General features: G+C 47.4%; 8 protein-coding genes across 8 annotated transcripts; 5 read left to right on the forward strand and 3 right to left on the reverse strand.

Moving 5' to 3' along the window:
* Positions 1 to 1,488: 1,488 nt before the first annotated feature.
* F4812DRAFT_444001 (uncharacterized protein) lies at positions 1,489 to 3,702 on the forward strand. Its single transcript, XM_047935453.1, has one exon. It carries the CDS (start codon positions 2,037 to 2,039, stop codon positions 3,081 to 3,083), a length of 1,047 nt encoding a protein of 348 aa, XP_047786577.1. The 5' UTR covers positions 1,489 to 2,036; the 3' UTR covers positions 3,084 to 3,702.
* A 271-nt stretch (positions 3,703 to 3,973) lies between these two features.
* Positions 3,974 to 5,714, forward strand: F4812DRAFT_444006 (putative methyltransferase-domain-containing protein). Its single transcript, XM_047935454.1, has 3 exons — positions 3,974 to 4,413; positions 4,472 to 5,116; positions 5,183 to 5,714. Exons 1-3 carry the CDS (start codon positions 4,330 to 4,332, stop codon positions 5,462 to 5,464), a joined length of 1,011 nt encoding a protein of 336 aa, XP_047786578.1. The 5' UTR covers positions 3,974 to 4,329; the 3' UTR covers positions 5,465 to 5,714.
* A 27-nt stretch (positions 5,715 to 5,741) lies between these two features.
* Positions 5,742 to 6,503, reverse strand: F4812DRAFT_463015 (uncharacterized protein; the record flags this gene model as incomplete). The annotated part of the gene is made up of 3 exons (XM_047938137.1): positions 5,742 to 6,047; positions 6,136 to 6,307; positions 6,418 to 6,503. The coding sequence occupies 3 exons, from the start codon at positions 6,501 to 6,503 to the stop codon at positions 5,742 to 5,744; spliced, it is 564 nt and encodes a 187-aa protein (XP_047786579.1).
* Positions 6,504 to 6,736: 233 nt separating this feature from the next.
* Positions 6,737 to 7,670, reverse strand: F4812DRAFT_463016 (Hydantoinase/oxoprolinase-domain-containing protein; the record flags this gene model as incomplete). Its single annotated transcript, XM_047938138.1, has 3 exons — positions 6,737 to 7,193; positions 7,415 to 7,559; positions 7,625 to 7,670. 3 exons carry the CDS (start codon positions 7,668 to 7,670, stop codon positions 6,737 to 6,739), a joined length of 648 nt encoding a protein of 215 aa, XP_047786580.1.
* Positions 7,671 to 10,198: 2,528 nt separating this feature from the next.
* On the forward strand, positions 10,199 to 11,989 carry F4812DRAFT_453113 (uncharacterized protein; the record flags this gene model as incomplete). The annotated part of the gene is made up of 2 exons (XM_047936439.1): positions 10,199 to 10,407; positions 10,474 to 11,989. The coding sequence occupies 2 exons, from the start codon at positions 10,199 to 10,201 to the stop codon at positions 11,987 to 11,989; spliced, it is 1,725 nt and encodes a 574-aa protein (XP_047786581.1).
* Positions 11,990 to 13,797: 1,808 nt separating this feature from the next.
* F4812DRAFT_463018 (transcription elongation factor) lies at positions 13,798 to 14,881 on the forward strand (the record flags this gene model as incomplete). The annotated part of the gene is made up of 3 exons (XM_047938139.1): positions 13,798 to 13,929; positions 14,043 to 14,801; positions 14,873 to 14,881. The coding sequence occupies 3 exons, from the start codon at positions 13,798 to 13,800 to the stop codon at positions 14,879 to 14,881; spliced, it is 900 nt and encodes a 299-aa protein (XP_047786582.1).
* Positions 14,882 to 15,105: 224 nt separating this feature from the next.
* F4812DRAFT_217772 (PALP-domain-containing protein) lies at positions 15,106 to 17,018 on the reverse strand. The gene has a single exon (XM_047930411.1). It carries the CDS (start codon positions 16,662 to 16,664, stop codon positions 15,330 to 15,332), a length of 1,335 nt encoding a protein of 444 aa, XP_047786583.1. The 5' UTR covers positions 16,665 to 17,018; the 3' UTR covers positions 15,106 to 15,329.
* Positions 17,019 to 17,024: 6 nt separating this feature from the next.
* F4812DRAFT_444010 (DUF185-domain-containing protein) lies at positions 17,025 to 18,938 on the forward strand. The gene has a single exon (XM_047935455.1). The coding sequence runs from the start codon at positions 17,226 to 17,228 to the stop codon at positions 18,756 to 18,758; it is 1,533 nt and encodes a 510-aa protein (XP_047786584.1). The 5' UTR covers positions 17,025 to 17,225; the 3' UTR covers positions 18,759 to 18,938.
* Positions 18,939 to 18,942: the final 4 nt, after the last annotated feature.

An 18,942-nucleotide genomic window follows, 5' to 3' on the forward strand; every position in this document is an offset into this window, starting at 1 on the left:
AATAGGATGCTTCTGGTCGTACATTGTATAACCTAACCTTGGATAGATAATCCCGTATCGTGGTGTTTGGCCAAAGCCAAGCGTAGACGAATGGGTAGGTGGTCTGAGGATTCCCGTGGTGCGTACAAAGTATAACCCCCGGAGTAAGGTATGTATAAGTGATGCGTTTCGCATGGTATATATGTCAGTGTTGTATCAGTGTTCTATCGATCCGCTTACGCGTACTGTTGGATGATGAAGGGCAGTAAGCCAAGAGACTCTGTGTTTGTTATACCAAAGAACTTTCTAAAAGGCATCTAGACTCAACGGGATAATATTAGGCGCATGAAGCAGGACCATGCTGTGTGTATGTACAAACATCTAGACGGCATGCGGCTGCATACGCACATATCAAATGCAGGCAGCTGTTTCTGTCTAGAAATTATCACAACCGGGTTAAAATTCCAAACTTCAAGCAAATATCCCTATAGACACCCTTTTTCCGTATATACTCCAACCCCCTCCCCCCTTCTCTACCCCTCCATGGGTACCTGTCAATCCTGACCAAACAGACGGCAGACACAAACCCGAGCGCCAGGGTCGAGCGTACCTTGGCTAGGTATTACCAACCTATCGTAGACGTGACACCAGAACTTTGCTCCTCACGAACCGGTTTGGGTAGCACCCGTTCCGCGCACCTCCGTTCCAACAATGCTTTGTTAGGCGTCCTTTTGGTGAGTAAGTGAATGATTTCGGTAAGAGGGGAGGGAGGGGAGGTTGACTTATAAATAAGCGGTCCGGTACCGTATGCTACAAACCTTAGGTACATGTATCTAACCTAACCTACATGTACCCAAGGTACTAAGTACCTAGGTACTTACCGTTCGAATTTACCTATAATATGCGTGGAACTGCGCGAAAACTAACAGGTAAATGTAGCTTAGGTGGAGATACATTGCATTGCAAATTATAATCTCAAGCACGCGACTAGGCTACCATTTGTTGTTGTTGCTTACACCTAATTAATGTATGCAGCCCTATCAACGAAAGTAACATTAAGTCTACTATGTACCTTATGATGTATGTATGTACTCCTAAACGTTAGGCTGTGCCTTACGCCTCAAGCATCTGCCTCAGCCTCAGCCTCGGAGCCTCCGACCTATCAAAGTGCGACGACAAACACCAAAAGCAGCAGGATCGACGGGGCCCTTGTCCTGCGGCGACCTCGTTTCGTTTCAGGTGCGCCTGTCAGCGCCTCAACCGCTCAATGCTGAAATCCGTCTTTAAATACCTAGGTACGGGGTTAGTGCGGGCGGGACCCATGGCGTATGGGGTCACCGAGCCAGACTGTCGGGTTGCGACTAGCGCGCGGGCGCTTGGACCACTTGAGGGAGGATCCTAAGTGCTAGATTAGGTACTTCGTACATACCTGGCAAGTACCTACCTAGCCTAACCTCACCCTCCAGCCCTTTCATAAAAAAAAAAATCCATAAAAATAACATACTAGGTATTATACTTACTACTTTTGTGTACCTACCCACTTTTGACGTGTCGGTACAATACAAAACTGTCATCTCGTATCCCGCGCTTGGCAGGGCTATTTTCGAAACCTTTGAAGCAACTCTAACACTAACACCAATAGGACTATCAATAGGACTATGCTATTATACCTAGGTTGTGGAGAGGGGGCTTGAGAGATGTGACAGGATTTCCCCACGGATAATCAACAACAAATAATCAAGGAATAGGATTATTTTTTACTTTACAGGCTTATGGGATTCTAACCCATGCATGTATGTATTGGCCAATTCCCCTCACTGACGCAAATACGTCCAACCGAATTGCCAAATAACGATTACCTTAGGTACCTCATAGCAAGATTGATAGGAAAGTGAACAACAAAAGCTCCCAAACAGCTTGCTATGGATGCAAATGCAGTGTATAACTACCTAAAGTACCTAGGTAGGTAGGTAAACATATAAAAGAAAACAAACATCATATCGTACGTGTAGTAAGTAAGTAGTAACTGAGTAGAAACAGCATCTCTGAGCTACAAAATGGCGGGGTGTCACCTTGAAACCTCATTGGATACATTCTCACCAACTTTCCGCAACAACTCAAACGGTATCACTCCCTATTACACAATGGCAAGACCTCCTAGAAGTGACGTCGATGATGGAGAGTCACAACGATCCTCTCATAATCGACGGGGAGGGGTGCATATAGACACTACATCTTTCCCATTTACCTATTCACAGTCCTCAAAGTCAGAGACGTACAGCCCAGACGGACCTTCGTATTACCTTCACCCGTGTGCCAACCACAGTAACGATACCAACGACCAACATGAAAAATCCAATGCTGATCAGCCCATAACGCGGGTGAAGTCATTATCGAGGCCAGGAGCTAAAGCCTTAAGAAGGAATCGTCCAGTCACTCCCGCACCGGCTGCTCCTAACGCAGGGACCAGCACAAACGTTAATGCAGAGTTAAAAGTTTCACTCGCCGCCAGACAGCTGGCATTCCAGATCAACGAGAGCAAGAAGTTTTGGGTCACTTTTCAGGACGAGTTCGAGGCGGAAGTAAATGCGGTCAAGTATTACGTCAGCGACGATGTCCTTCAGCGGATATGGCAGAAGAGGATCGAGCACAACAGCAAGTACAAGAGTGACGAGGACCAAGATGACGAGCAATTTAAAATTCAGAAGATGAAGCTGGAAGCATGCTTGGACCAGGTCAAAGAGGCTGCAAAGGCGTACATGCAGTCCCATCCGCTCAGTAACCCCTCTGACCACGATCCTCGGCAAATTGCCCTAGAGAAAGTTCAGGTAGCTGGAGACCGTGTTCTACTACTAGCTGAGAAGTCCACGTTAAGTAATGTCGCTTGTGCAGATTTGGTCACGCAGGCATCGGATCTGGAGAAGCTGGTAGATTCGCAAAGCCCAGACGCCAAGATCTTACATCGGTTCGACAAGAGGGAAACTAGAAGAAACTTATCAGGAGGCGAAGACATGGATCCTGTCGCAACCGAACCAGCATTTGAAGAGCAGGATTCACCAGGTCAAGATGCAGCACATATAAAGGATAAAGATGATGAGAGTTGAATGATATTTTAGGATAGACTTGGACGAATGTCAGAAAGGCTTTTCCAAGTGTATTCCTGCTACCATTTCTCGAAAATGATACGCTAGGTTAGGAGGTAGTTATATGCATGTATGTATCGTTAGCAGTATCCTCAACCTCTAGGGGAATGAGAAATTGGGATTAGTACAAGACTGACCTTGAAAGAAAAAGAGTGAAGCATCGCCCTCACCAGAGTAATCGGAATCGAATTGTAGGCGCCTGCTACCCCCAGAGGAGAAACAGACAAATCCTACGCTGCGTATCGCACTCAAGTGTTCTCACACACAATCTCCGCAACGGCTCTCCCATAGGAACCGCAACTCCCCCGTCTTCTCCTTGCGGATATGCACGGGGTGAAGGGCCCTGCGTTTCTGATGCCAATCTTGCAGACGTGTAAAACCATCACGCCAGACCCTTGCGGGCAGACCTGTCAATCCCGCAGCTAGGCAGGCGACGAGGTGGTGATGAAGAATACTCCGAATTTCTCATGAGCGATAAAATGTCGGTTTTGAACTCCGAAGAGGACAGAACCGACGAGAGGCAGCTTGCGCGGCGTTCTCCGTATGTAGCTCAGAAACGCAGCGTTGGTGAGGGCGATGCTTGAAGAAAGGGAAAAAAAAAAAAAAAAAAAAAAAAAAAAAGAGACGAGAATGAATTTAGGCCGTTGCTTTTTCGAGTCATAGCAAAATTATGGTGGGCTTATCGATAAAACTACCAGATAAGCCAATCAAAATCGTACAATTTTAACCCTTAGGTAATCCGGCCTCCGGGAAGGTAGCAACTGCGGATTATACATTGGTTCGGTACCTACTTTCCCAGCTTTCGCCTTATGTTAAAAACCTCATTGGCTGATATTAGAAAAGCCCCGTTTGTTCCCTACCTAGCTGGCCTCCATAATTAGTAGTCATGTTATCGTAGGCGTTCCTGGCTAGACTCATCCATTATAAGTCATTAACTGGGATACCGTCCAAATTTTGTCCATCCTTCAATTACATACTTCCTCTAACACCATAGAAATCTTATAGACCATGCCAACTGACAATCTCTATACTACATATATAACTAGTGTTATCATAATGTCTTTCTTCAGGTGACAGAAACGAGTCATTTCCTTAGATTTTTATTTCATTTCATTTCATTTTATTCCACTCTGCCCAATTCTTCTCTCCTTATCTTGTGTTCTTTAGAATTTTTATAGACGATACCAGCTGCGATTAATAGAACGCAATGTCTATCTGCGTAGCTGACTTTCCCCAGACCTGGCAGAAACCCTCATCCGAGGAACTTCTCGCGGCTCTCAAGCAGCTTCAGGTAAAATTGATAAAGTGGCAATGTCTGACAATACCGACGAGGGCTCACTCTGAACTAGGTTGAACCTCCGATCTGGAATCCCGGCACTTCTCGCAAACTCATATTGGAGACCTACCAAAATGCGGCCCAGCTCCGTCGCGAGATTGCTGCGTATCTGTCCAGCATAATCAAGAGTAGTCTTGCGTGGATTCAGGACGAAGACGAAAAGGAAGCGGTGTGGGATGAGGCAAGTCGACGCCTTGCCGAACGCTGCGGCAGGGCAGGAATGGGTGAGATCACGCGCAGGTGGCCGCTTGAAAGCCAAGCATCGTCTCCTTTTGAGCTGGTCATTCGCGAGCCTCCTATCACAGGTGACTCGCTTGGCTTGAAAACCTGGGGGTCTTCGTATCTGCTTGCGCAGTCTCTAGGCCGCATTGCAAAAGAATCCCTCTCCCATATATTCAGCTTGGGACAATCGAAGGAATCCCTGCATGTTCTCGAATTAGGCTCAGGTACAGGACTCTTGGGGATAGCTGCCGCTGCTATCTGGAAATCTAATGTAGTTTTGACCGATCTCCCGGCTATTCTGCCAAACCTTGCCCATAACATTGAGAGAAATCGATCCACCGTCGAGGCTCTAGGGGGGAATGTTGATTCGGCGATTTTAGTATGGGGCTCTGACGACGGAAATGCAGAGCAATTTGACACCAAGAACCAATTCAAAGCAAGTACCTACCTACCTAACCTATATACTGCCTTCAAAGCGTCCATCGCGACTAACCCCATGTAGATTGTTCTCGCTGCAGATCCCCTCTACGACGACGACCACCCAGAGCTTCTGGCCTCTGCAATAATTGCGCATCTTGCTAAAGACGAAAATGCTAGGGCTATCGTGATGGTTCCACAAAGAGACTTGGCCACCAAGAAATTGACTGCCAAGTTCTTATCTACTACGATTGTCTCCGGGTTAAGCGTGCTGGAGCAAAACACCTTAGTTGGCCAAGACGACTGGGACGAGGATGGTGAAGACTCGGGAATAGAGTGTTGGTGGGCTGTTTTCGGGAGACAATAGTTAGCGATTATTTCCATTCCCACCTTGCCTTGGGCTGAGCCTTTTAGACATAGAATTATAGATTGATAGACGCTTGTTAGACTGATATACAGGGATAGCAAGAATGGTAGAAATGTTACTCCGGCGTTCTCGTGAGACATCGATGCAAGGGGTGGAGATACGAAGATACTAAAATATGGCAACTCCTTATTATGTATATCTAATGCTATCTATGAGAATATAAATGAGATGGATACACAATATACCTAGGTACATATTGACTTCCTCCGATCATGAATCATTCAAAATTCAAGATGAAGCCTCTTAAGCTGCTGCAAATGTGTGAAAGCTTCCGGCAGCTGAACACAAACTCGGACTGCGGCTTGCCCGGGTCGTCGCGGCAGTTCCCGAAGAAGCCGAAGTAGTTCATGCAGCCCTGCGACCCGGACGCCGCGCGGAACGTGTTCGGCAAGGGGTCGACGAGACGTTGCGACGTAAGCGTGTTTCCGCAGCAGACGGCTGGCCCGGACGAGGGGTTCAGGAAGCAGTTTTTGGGAAGGATGACTTTGGTGGGTGTGAAACATCCCTGGTTCAGCAGGATATCCTAACCGATCAGGGGTCGTAGCGTGTAGATCGGTGCTGAATAGGTAATGGCCGGCGGCGCGTTCATGTTCGATAACATCTCACAGGACGTGCCTGTATCGTTTGTAGGCGAACTTCAGATAGTTGCGGACGGAGACTTCGACATTCTCTTGTATCTTGGACTTATAAAAGTGGACGGTGTGTTTGCCACATTCTTCCATGAGGGCTTTGATGAGATTACTTCCCTTGTTGTTGGCGGCGACCTGTGCCTTGAGATCCGACCTACAGCAGTATTAACCTTTTGTCAATATGACCGACATATCAGAAGCAGAATAAGATCTACGTCAGTAACACGAAGCCCGCATACGTTAAACACGTGTGAGGATACTTACAAGTTGTCAGGTAGACGTCTTGAGCCGCTAGAATTGGGATATTTGCCCTCCTTGATTTCTGAAAAGTTGGACTTCAATTCCTTCATGAGCTTTGAGTTATCGTGACTGACTTCGATGCCCTTGCCGACACCACGTACCCGTACATCGTCTACATGAACCTTCTTATCTCTGGGAAGACGAACGATAATTCTCTTAGATGCTCCTTTTCGAGTGCAGATCTCCAGTCCCCATCAACAGGGGCCAAGATCATGAAATTGGTATTTGTGCCTTGATACCTTAAGTTTAGGTATAGCTCATGTTCAATAGCCGCTTCTTGAATTCATTGGGCGAGGAGCCCTTCGGTGGCCTTTGTTTTAAGGCCCTGCATCCTGGCCGTCAGCTGGCTAAGGAACTCTTCGGATAGAATCTCAGAGCTCGGCTCCTGAGTCTCCTGAATAACTTCCGCCAGCGCCATACCGTACGCTGAGAGAATACTGGAGTATTTGTGGATCACTATCCTTTTGATACCCAGCTTCTTTGCAATTTCGCAAGCATGTTGAACTCCAGCACCGCCAAAGGTCGCAAGCGCGTGTTGCTGGGTTTCGAAACCTTTTGCCTCTGTGAGCGCCCGAATGTGGCGGCTCATGGACTCATTTGCTACATCGATAAAGCCGTGAGCAACCTCGAGAGAGGTCATCGAACGTCTAGTGTCCGCGTTGATCTGTACTGTGAGCTCCTCAAGCTTCTGCACCACAATATCGATATTGAGTTGGGAGGTTCTCAGTAGGCCCGAATATCTTAGGGAAGTAGTCGGGTATTAGTAGCCCAAGGAACAGATTTGCGTCAAGGACCCGAGGATATTCATCCTTGTTCCTTTCCGCTCCAATAGCGTTATGGCAAATATGTATCTTGACTCTGTAGAAAGTGATCTAGTGACTCGCCATTTTTAGCTACTGTTATACCAATTCGAATGGAGTGGATTAAATCCTTAGGAATTGGTACCCCTCTAGGAATTGACTTGCCCGAGACAGTCTCGGGGACCAGACGGATACCTTCTGCTGGCGCATCATCGCAACTACTAGGGTCAACAGATAATAGCTCAAGTACTATGTCTTTCCGTCCCGGTACTGCGGCGAAGACATCTGTAAACGTGCCGCCTCGATCTAAGAAAGGATTTAGCTATAAGTCGGAAAGAGGCATGACTCGACTGGCCGATTGCGAATCTGACGCTTTTGGTAGGGTTGGACTGCCGCAGTGATCGATCCAACGGTCATCTTAGCTATATCTAAGACTATTGGACAATAACTGGAATATGTATGGTTGTAACTTTAGGGGATATCGATCAGTTACTTCGCGATTATCAAGCGATCTCCTCTCCCGATATGTTACCCCATCGATAATACGCGTTTACTACGGTAATGGATTAGGTAGGCACGAAAACCAGGGCGATTTCAAGGTAAGGATACTATTTTACTTTTACTTGAACTTCCATGAGCGTACCCCCAGTTTCCGCTTGGATATCATGCGATACGAAGTAAGTTACAGCAAAATAGAGGAGGGCCTCTTGTTCTACATCTAGACTACCGCGGTCTCTCGAGAGGAGTTGCAAAGTCGGGAGCAATGCTACATTGATGTTATTCCACTTACCGCGTGCTGCCGAAGAAAGGGGGAAAGATAATAGCGATAGCAGATAAACCCTGTCTTATCGCACTGTGTCTCCACTTTCTCTAACGGCTACCTACATAGTAACGTACCTAACTAACCTACTTCTCCACTTCCCCGCGATATCTCTCTCGGCGTATGCACGTCGCTTGCCGTTTCCTCCATTTCGGATACCAAATTACCAATGGCAAGTTACCATTGGTAAGTTGTCCAATTATAAAAGCTTAAATTAACCTGGGGTTAGATACCTTAGCTAAGTACCTGTGTATCCTGAGAATCAACTTATTGGCATCAAGTAATCTACGGTGATGTGATACCAACATAACCATACTCGAAAAGTCTGTCACTTTCCCTCCAGAACTCTCTGCTGGGAATGACCTGAATAAAATAATTCGCGCTGAGTATGAGGATCCATTCTATTCTGAGTGAGCTCTCGAGGCTATAACTGTTTGGAAATCGCCCCGGTGGAAAGGGGGGAGTGATGCTAGGTAGGTATGTATATTAGTACCTGGGTTATCAGGTTATATATGTCGACATGTTCACGAACTAGTACTATCTTTCATTTCTACCTGTTTCCTATTGCGTACCTTAGGTACCAGGTAGATATCTGTTGGACGCTGGTGTTCCTCTTTCCATCTTCATCTACTAACCCCTTGCCCATAGGTAAATTCAAACACAACGGATGACACGACTAACGTCCATTCACTTCGTGTTATGACAATTATTAGTATCAGGAAATACAGCATGTATCGTAATAGATAACCCTTATGTTTTATGGAATGTATTTTGGATATTGGTACGAATAGTCGTTGATAGATTTACCTATCGATTCACCACGCGTCCCCTATTGTATATTCGTGTTACCTCATGTGCCTATTCAGAGCCTCGATAAACGATATACATATGTAGAGGGGAAGTATATATGGTAGCTGGAGGTGATATAAAGCCTTAGAGTTTCGCATATCATAACAATGCTAGTGTAAACTAGTTACTATATGAATTTCTGAATCTATACGTCCTTTGTATCAACAGTACAAATAAACTCCTAGCTTATAGCGATTTTTGTTATATTCACTCATGCGGTTTCGTAATACGCTTGCCCCTTCCCCTGAGTGACTACCTTGTATTAGTTTACCTAGTTCTTCCAACAGGTATACGAACATCACACGAGGTATAACTCTAAACAGCCCTGCGTAGGAATATCGATTAAGCCACCATTTCCAGGCTCGATTTTTTTTTAATTTGGCAAATTTGCAGTGCCGTGTCTACTAGAGGCATTCGACAACTAGAGAGCAATAGAATATGCGGTGTATTCAGATATCATTTATATATATTATTTACGCTCTGTTCTGGGGGTTTACACCATAGCAGTGTTATCAATGCTCTTCAATATGTGTGTAGCTCAACTGCTTGACCGCTTGGCAGAAAGGCACTCCTACGCTCAATTTACAAATATTTTGGCCGTAACGAAAGCGGCAACGAAGGCGGCGACGAACTTCTCGCGCCGATTTAACTTCCGTACTCACATTCGGAAAGGAAAATCTAGCTGTTATTTATACACCCTCTGTATATTCACAAAAAAATTTGCATCAACAAGTCAGCACACGACACTTCCCATCATCTGGGTGCCTAGCAACCATTACTTCCAGAATTGCAAAATTCTTAATTCAACCTTGGTAGTTATATTTTTTCACTAGTAACATTTGTTTACTCATATTCAGTCAGAAAAAAAACACAACACAACACAACACAACACAACAATTCAATTTACGCGCTCGAAAATTAGCGGGCGCCCTCAAACTTTATCAACCTCTCTGCCTGGAGAACGCCAGTCATTATTATTTAAACAAGTGGAAATCGAGGAACTTTCCCTTTTTATTCGCCTTTTCTTCGCCACAGACCATAGACCACAGACCGGCAAGTACCAAACTGAAGTCACTTCGCGGGCAAGTCTTCCAAAACATCGGAGTGCTGCCTCTGGCTTCCTGTCGTTCGGATTATTTACAAAACAACACGTCAACAAATCAACCAACCAATCAAGGTAAGTCCATCATCTCAACCGAACATCCCTTCCCACAATAAAATCCACTATAGGTTCATCTTATAGTTAACACAAGTCCCAGGGTATCTTGTAGGCACCATGACGAGCTACAGATATTCGAACGAAATGATCAGGTTCGTCCTTGATAGGACTGTCCCGATCGACCCAATTCCACGAGGAAAGAAGAGGGCTATCTACCATGAGACGGCCGAACTCTTTAATCAGATGTTCCCTAATCTCGAGAAACCGGTCGGGTATTCTCAGATCAAGTACATTACTGATCATTTCGGTAACAGTGCGGAATTCGGGTAAGTTATGAATGACGCGTATACACACAAAATTGAAATAAACAAGATAACTAACTTAGGCTACAGTAACCCTAAAGGAAATATCATATACCATGACTCCGCGAAAGACGGCGCCTCCAACCGCGCTAACAATATTCCTAAGCCGAGCCAAATTGCTACAGAAGGCAAAAAAAATAAAGTGAGCGTCTGTCACCATTGTGATGGAAAGGGATTCGTAGAAGTCTCTGAAGAGCCGGTTGATTCAACCAGTACCTCGCCAGGAAACACGGCGACCCCCGTGACCCCGTACCCAGACCTAAACAACGTGTCTGTGGGAAAACAACTATACCAGACTTTGGAATCATCAGATAACTTCTATTTAACACCTAGCACCGGCCTCTGTGTCCTCCCTACACCAAGTACCCGCCCTCGGCCATCACAGCTTAGCCAATTCCCTGAGCAGAAAGCCCAATACCTACAAAATACCCCAATGGTACCTCCGCGGGCTGGCGTTCCTGAGGGAAATCGGCGAAGCAATACGGCGATGTACAATGTCCCTGATGATACGACAGCAAAGGGTATCCGGCCTATGAATATCGCTAGACAAGAAACAGCCACGTCGTCGCAAGTGAGACCGGGAGTAGGCGGCTATAATCCCACAGCCTTGGAGAATTTCAGTTCCACGCCAGGTACAACGGCACAGGGGCGCCAGAACCCAGGCATGCCACAGAGACAGCCTACTGGTGTGTCCCAGCCGTATATATTTACAGGACAGAACAGAACCGCACCTGTAAATACGGGGATGGCCACCCAGTCGGTTCTCGGGCAAGTGAGCCAGAACCAGATGGCCACAACACACAGACGCCAGTCTCTTAGCCGAGTATACAATGGAGGAGTTACACGCCAGACTACTCAGCTCACTCCAGGACAGCTGGTACCGGTGTCCGGTAAGACTAAGGAGCTCATGCCGTTGGCAAGACCGAACTCTATGTCGCCAGCACCAGGAGCAATTATACGTAGTGGCTCTCTCAAGCGATCTCGACCCAACGAGGAGATCGTCAATATGCGAATAGGAGATATGGGATACGAAGAGGCACAAGGTCCTAAACCGGTGGGGGGCGAGCCAGCTTCGAAGAAGCGTATGGGTTCGGCAAAAGGAAAAGGGAGCGATGCTTTGGTGAGCAGTACCAAAGACGTTAGCGCATCGGCTAGAGCAGCCGCAGGACGGGAGCCTACTTGGGACAAATACCTTGACAATATTATCAACGACTATTTCGCCAACGAAGCCGGACCGAGCCAGAACCAAAACCATAGTTCGATGGGTGAGACTGCAGTAGCAGGCCCTAGACTTATGTCTGGAAATGAGTTTCAGGTTGATCCAAGTCTTCTTCATCAGAATGCCGGCCCTGTCACTTCGACTGCAACCGTCCAGCATTCCGCTGCCCAGCCGGCCAAAGAGCCACAACTGCCTGACGATTTTGACATAGTCCAGGACTATCTGAACAGATTTGGTCGTGACCCCGACTACCAGTCAGACAGCGGCGATATAAGCTTTGCGGACGACAGCTTTGCCGCGTCTCAGTATCCTGATATACTCGGCTGAGGGCTGTAGCATGTTTGGGAAATCCAGGTTTGGATTCCTTGGGTTCGCCACATGAGATGAATGAGCTGGATGATAAAGATCGATTTCCAGGAGAGCAAAATGATTTGGGGGTTGATTTGGGGGGGTTTCTGGTGGGATATACCCAAAGCTAGCATTATCATTTCGATACGCTGTTTACGAGAACGAATCATGAGGGTTTGCTTTTGGTAGATTCGACGGTTATGGCATTAGGTACATTTAGGGGAGTAAATATCAATGAAAGCTCCAGTTTCTCTATATTTTGTATAAGTCTTCGTTTCATTTCTGCTGTAAAGAATCAACGAGGTGTTCGATGTTCCGATTAGGCACTGGTATGTAAAGATGAAGTTTGATACTATCGGCCGATGTTATATTATCAAGAGGCTTATACCCTTGATAGATGTTATATCGGGAGTGAGTGGCAGGGCCTTTTATCTTACCAGGTGGCTGATTACTGTTGATATATCTACTAGTATATCTTTGTTATATCCACATATCCTCTTACGAGGGTGCTAGGTATGTTTATATAAGTGCTTTATATAAGTAGTAAGTATACCCCTATATAGCCTCATACCCCTGAGACCGCATTTCGTGTAACCATAGTCATACTTTTACCTTAGGTACCTAGGGATATGTAATGAATTACTAGAGATATTTACTAGCACTCGATAGTATATTTGACTAATGCCTTAACAAATGGACTAGCTACCTAAATCCATATGTAACCTAATAGATGTATATTTTTATAAGTAGCTTCAAATTGTTACTATCTCTATTGAGCAACATGTTGTCAGGGGTCAACCTAAATTAGTGCTAGGTATTACCTATCTGTCGTGGAGGAAATGGTATCTTTATTGACGTTATAGATGTAAAGGTTACTACTTGCATAAGGTCCACTGATGGTGGAAATATATATAGATGTCATCATGTGACACTATCTCATTTTGTTAGAAGGTTTATCCTAAAATCAATATATTCTAACAGGATTTTCTTTAATCCATTGAGCAAATTGTTAATTATTTACGGGAACAACGAGATTGTTTCCCTCTACAGGCTCTTGGTCACATTAGGTAGGTACCTATCTATTGAGGTGCTGAAAGAAATGAACTTCTGTAAATGGACATGTCAACATAAAGATATGCGTGTTTATACGTTCGACATAATGAGATATAATAATGCTGCTTTATACAGTACTTATGTACCTGGTATTTCTTTTTATTCTTTTTTTTTTGTTTTATTTAAGTTAGAGTAATTTAGAGTAATCCTGACGTTGAGATTTGCGAAGAAAGGGAGAAGACAGTCAATTCATCTGCCTAATGCAAATCTAGATTATCGATAACGATAAAATTTACGATTGGTCCGGCTAAGCACCGGCAGAATCTACTATCAAGGCCCGTGCGTTGGCTCTATCAGTCTGTCAGTGCAGGTGGTCGCGGCTGCCCAAGGAGAAACCGTGAACGGTTTTTGAGGAAGCTTCATTCTTGCCATTTTTTCCATTCTCTTTTCCGGCGCCTTGTTAGTTTGACCTTTTTAGGTCACTCACACAAACTTCCAAACACTTGGTGGAAGTTGAGCCAACTCACCGAACGTACCTACCGTGCCTACCTGTTCCAACAATTACGTTCCTACTTAAACCGCATTGGCTGCACCTGCACCTTATACCTATCAACCTTTTCCCCCACCCCGTCGCCGGTTTCGAATTTAACTACGAACAATTTCATCATCACCGCCGATTCTTACGCATTTCCTACAATTTTACCCGACACAACTAAAATTGACAACTGCCCATCATGGATCACCGAGAATTTGAAGCGCGCGTCAAGGCCCTTCAAAAGGCCGCTCAGTCCAATGAGCCCCCTTCCGCTATCATTAGCGTCCTCGAATCTCTCCGATCTGCTGCGCCGACTGAAGAGATGCTTCGCGTAAGTCATGGTATTTGCTACTATTTATCCAGATTTACCCCTCACTCCCCTCCCCAATATCATTTACTAATTGTTTTATCTTGTCTGCTTGCGCCGTTGCTAACGTCTACCAGACCACCAAAGCCGGTATCATGATAGGAAAACTCCGAGGAACTGCGAACAAAGACGTCGCCAAGGTTGCAACTGAAGTGGTTGCGAAATGGAAGAAAGGCATTGAAGTGGAGAAGAAATCCAAGGGCAATCCAACCTCCAAAGTACCAAAGGGTTCCGTATCTCCCGCGTCCAAGGCTGCTTCGCCTGCCCCGAGACAGCTGTCAGGAAACAAGACTTACGAGGGTGACCTAGAGAAGCGGACCTTCAAGGCGGACAAGGTTAGCATCGCTCGTACCGGCTCCCAGGTTCGTGACAACTGCATCGGCCTTCTCTACAACGGTCTTGCGTATCGCTCGCGCGAGTCTGAGGAGAACGTCATCATGCGCGCTATCGAGGTCGAGCGTGCTGCCTATAAGGCATACAACGGCGAGACCAAGGAGTACAAGGACAAGATAAGGTCTCTGTTCCAGAACCTCAAGGTCAAGACCAATGCCGATTTGGGCCGCAACGTCATGTCGGGTGCCATCGCCCCTGACCGCTTCGTCGTCATGACCTCAAAGGAGCTCATGTCTGCGGAGCAGCGCAAGGCTGAAGCCGAGCTCGAGCTAGAGAACATGAAGAAGGCCCAGGTGCCCATGGCTGAGAAGAGTATCAGCGACAGTCTCGAGTGCAGCAACTGCAAGAAGAAGATGGTCAGCTACACGCAGGCTCAGACCCGCAGCGCTGATGAACCGATGACGACCTTCTGCGAGTGCATGAACTGCGGAAAGCGCTGGAAGGTAAGTTTGGAACGTCTATATCTTTATTTCTACTATTCCGCGTGATATGCGTACTGACTAATATTGTATAGTTCTCTTAAATCGTTACATCGGATCTTGGCCTATCTACCCCGTCTTTGCCTCGTTTGGTCTTGCCGAGTTGTAGCATAGATATGGTATCTTATGGGGTGGCAGGTGTCTCATGGCAGGCGTCTCATGGCAGGCGTCTCGGATTCGGTCGATGACCAAGGTTGTTTTTGTTTTGAGATTGATTGCGTTTGAGTTTGCGTGGAGTTAAGGGTCCTACTTATTGACCAGGCAGGAAGGTGTCAATACTTCCCTATTCTCGATTCCGAGATTTTAAGATTGTGGACTGGCTTTGCGCCATCGTTAATTTAGTTTCCCCTACCAAGTGGCTTTAGACGCGAGGTAGCACAGTGTACCATAACTTAATGGCATAGGGAATTCGCCCAACAAGAAGCTAGTAATCCCTTGTACTTTGTAACAACCCAGGTCCGTATCGGCCAATACCATACATAAACATTCCCCTCACCTTAGGTTTTCTATTCCCAGTAGAGTCAGTAGATTATCCGCCTTGGGCTCGTCTTCTAGGCCCATCTCCGCGATTTGCTTCCAGAATTTGCTCAGATGTCTTGTCCCGGAATCGCATAGCACGGTAACAACCTGGCTTCCTTCGGGAAGGGAGAGCGCTGTGACGACGGCAGCAACGCAATTTACGGCACTGCTGCTACCGCAAAAAATGCCGTCGTTTTCAACTAGCCACCGCGCCATCTTGCACGCTTGCTCGTCTGTAACTCGTACTGCCGTGTCGATCAAGTCCCGCCCGGCTTCGAAATTCTCCGTAATTCGGTTAATCCCTACGCCTTCTACAATCGTATCGACTTGCTGCCGCCGCCTCGTGCCCTCCTTCTCCGTGGACGAGTACATGACACCGTGTCGGACCTTGTTGTATAGCCCACTGCCCTGTGGATCTGCTAATACTACCTTTAGGTTCTTCAGCTTTGCTTCCTCTTTTAGGTACTTGGCTACCCCTGAAATGGTACCTCCCGTCCCGGCGCCTGCTACCCAGGCGTCGATTTGTCCGTGTGTCTGTGCGTAGATCTCTGGGCCGGTGGTCTTGAAGTGTGCTTGCCAGTTGGACTGAGATTCGAATTGGTCTGCGAAGAATCCGACGCTAGAGTCTGCCTTTGAGCGCGTGTGTTCTATTGCCCGACGTCGTGCTAGGTTCACGAAATGCTCGGGGGATGTGATAGGCTGTACCGGAACCCGCTCCACAGTCGCGCCCAGGTGATGTAGTAAGTCGGATTTCTCACGGGCCTGGTCGTCAGGCATGCAGATATGAGCGCGATACCCCTTAGCACGAGCCAAGGCGGCAATCGATATGCCCGTACTGCCGACGGTGCCCTCGTAAATAGTATCCCCACGACCGGGCTTCAGAAATCCTTCCTCTTCGGCGACCTGGATCATATTAAGCGCAACCCTATCCTTGGGGCTGTTCCCGGCGCCATTAAGGAACTCTGCTTTCGCCAGGATAGTACGGCCCGTGGCCTCGGAAAGGCTGTGGATCCGAATCAGCGGGGTTCGCCCGATGCATCCTTCGATTCCATCGCTGACGCCGTCGTCGCGGGGGACCAGAGCTTCAGGTACTTCAGTGTCTTTAAGCTCAACTGGACCTCCCCAGAATAAACTGGATCGCCGGTTATCTGGAACGCTCCGTTGAATTCTCCGCGGCCCACGCTGTTGGAATCGCCGCTCTAAGTCCGGGTATAGGTCTTTGAAACCGAGAGTTACGAAGATTCCGGCAGTAAAAGCAACTGCTACAGCTGCTGTGCCATATGCTTTAGGATGGTCGCTCAAAGACATTTTCCTTTCCTTTTCTTTTCTTCCCTTCCCTTTTGTTCCTCTTCTCTATATAATTGGTTCCCCACGTTTAATACCTAACTATATCAACCCACTGTAATCCTTGTGTCTATGGTAATAATTCCATTTTATTTTTATTTTTAGAGACGAAGAAATGAAAGCAAAAGAAGCTGATGCTACACAAAATTGGTAATTGGTTAGGTATATTTAATTTGATCGAGTGATTTGTTAACTTGCTAAGCAGTTAAAAAAAAAGGGTCTGAGAGAAGAGCTAAAAATACGTCAGTGACGCCATTTCAGGAACCTTAGGTGCCTAGGTAGGTACGATATACAATGTAGTACGTACAATGTTTTTTCTTTTTTCTTTTTTAATCTTTTTTTAAGTGTGCAAGGTACCTACTTCGTCCATACTTCGGTACGCCGGGTACGGGATAGGTTAAAAAGTGGAACCCACTTTCAACCCTCCGAAAAAGCTTCGGCGAGACGCTAAACTAAATCCTTATCCTTAAACACCCCCCCGTTTCCCCCCTCTCTCTCTCTCAACCCTCAAGACAAGTCCAAACTATGGACTCCCCTATTGTCGCCCAGCTCTTCCGCCAGTTGTTCCGACACCCGGCTTGCCCATCGAGGAGGAACCTTGCTGCATTGTCGTCTTGCCTCCACCATGGCCGGAGAATAAAGCGCTGCGAACACCAGCAGAGGCGGCATATGGCCACCCGGAATATCACCAGAGGGGCGAAGCAAGGGCTACCCGAGAAGGAGAGCCATTGGCAGCAAAGGACAGAGTTGTTTCCTGAGGACATGTCGGAGGAGTATAAGACGTATCCTACCGTGACAGCAAACGACCTGAGATCACGAAGGGAGCGTCCACAGAAAGTTAAGATGCTTATGCGCGACTTCATCGAAGATAGCTTATACAACCCCCATTATGGCTACTTTTCAAAGCAGGTCGTCATCTTTAGTCCCGGTGAGCCTTTCGAATTTAATTCGCTACACGACGAGCCTGCCTTCCACGAAGAGCTCGGACGGCGGTACATCGAGTTCGAAGACGCTCTGGACAAAACTGAGGGCCGCCCCGACGACACTCGACAGCTCTGGCATACTCCAACCGAGCTGTTCCGCCCTTACTACGGCGAAGCTATCGCCCGTTACCTCCTGTCAAATTACCTGATGACGACGTATCCCTATCACGACCTCATTATATACGAGATGGGTGCCGGTCGCGGCACTCTCATGCTCAACATCCTCGACTACATCCGAGATATTGAGCCTACCGTCTACGACCGCACAAAGTACAAGATTATCGAAATTTCTTCCTCTCTGGCCGCCCTCCAAAACTCCCAACTTCTCGCTACAGCTGCATCTAGGGGGCACGCGAACAAAGTCGAAATCATCAATAAGTCCATTTTTGATTGGGACGCCCGGGTGCCCTCCCCCTGCTTCTTCTTAGCCATGGAGGTCTTCGACAACTTCGCCCACGACGTCCTGCGCTACGACATGCAGACCGAAGAGCCTCTCCAAGGCACCGTGCTGATCGACGGCAACGGGGACTTCTACGAGTTCTACGAGCCCGTGCTGGACCCCGTCGCGGCGCGCTTCCTGCGCGTGCGACACGCCGCCACCGCCGGCCTGTATCGCGTCCCGTACCCCACGAACCGGGCCGCCCGCTGGTTCAAGACGCAATTGCCGCTCGCGCCCAACCTCAGCGACCCCGAGTACATCCCCACGCGCCTCATGCAGTTCTTCGACATCCTCGAGCGCGCGTTCCCCGCCCACAGGCTCGTCACGAGCGATTTCCACACGTTACCTGACGCGGTGCGCGGGCTCAACGCGCCCGTGGTCCAGACGCGGTATCAACGGCGCACGGTCCCCGTGTCGACGCCCCTCGTGCACCAGGGGTACTTCGACATCCTGTTCCCCACCGATTTCCACGTCATGGAGGCCATGTATCGCGCGCTGACGGGGAAGCTTTCGCGGGTCATGGGCCATGAGGCCTTCATGCGGTCGTGGGCGTTCGTAGAGGATACGACGACCCAGAGCGGCGAGAATCCGCTCTTGAGCTGGTATCGGAATGCTAGTGTTATGGTTACGGTGTAATATGCCGCCGTAGATATTGTGTTGATTGATACCTTTGATGCCATTATCATTACACCGTGGGAGGGGGGTGATTACGGCGTGGTGAGTAGGAGAGTAGAGCAGACATACTGGATGCGAATAAGCCATATCACCCCATGGCATGACTCCGTTAAATACCACAACCATTATAACTGAGTAGAATTAT

Source organism: Daldinia caldariorum (genome assembly GCF_022478825.1).
Source record: "Daldinia caldariorum strain CBS 122874 unplaced genomic scaffold F4812scaffold_21, whole genome shotgun sequence".
NCBI classification, from domain to species: domain Eukaryota; kingdom Fungi; phylum Ascomycota; class Sordariomycetes; order Xylariales; family Hypoxylaceae; genus Daldinia; species Daldinia caldariorum.

Excerpts from the sequence above, each read along its gene's own strand:
- F4812DRAFT_444001 (XM_047935453.1), top strand. The coding sequence starts at position 2,037 with ATGGCGGGGTGTCACCTTGAAACCTCATTGGATACATTCTCACCAACT.
- F4812DRAFT_444010 (XM_047935455.1), top strand. The coding sequence starts at position 17,226 with ATGGACTCCCCTATTGTCGCCCAGCTCTTCCGCCAGTTGTTCCGACAC.
- F4812DRAFT_217772 (XM_047930411.1), bottom strand. The coding sequence starts at position 16,664 with ATGTCTTTGAGCGACCATCCTAAAGCATATGGCACAGCAGCTGTAGCA.
- F4812DRAFT_444006 (XM_047935454.1), top strand. The coding sequence starts at position 4,330 with ATGTCTATCTGCGTAGCTGACTTTCCCCAGACCTGGCAGAAACCCTCA. Across the intron at positions 4,414-4,471 it reads CGGCTCTCAAGCAGCTTCAG|GTTGAACCTCCGATCTGGAA; the intron begins GTAAAATTGATA and ends ACTCTGAACTAG. Across the intron at positions 5,117-5,182 it reads ACACCAAGAACCAATTCAAA|ATTGTTCTCGCTGCAGATCC; the intron begins GCAAGTACCTAC and ends AACCCCATGTAG.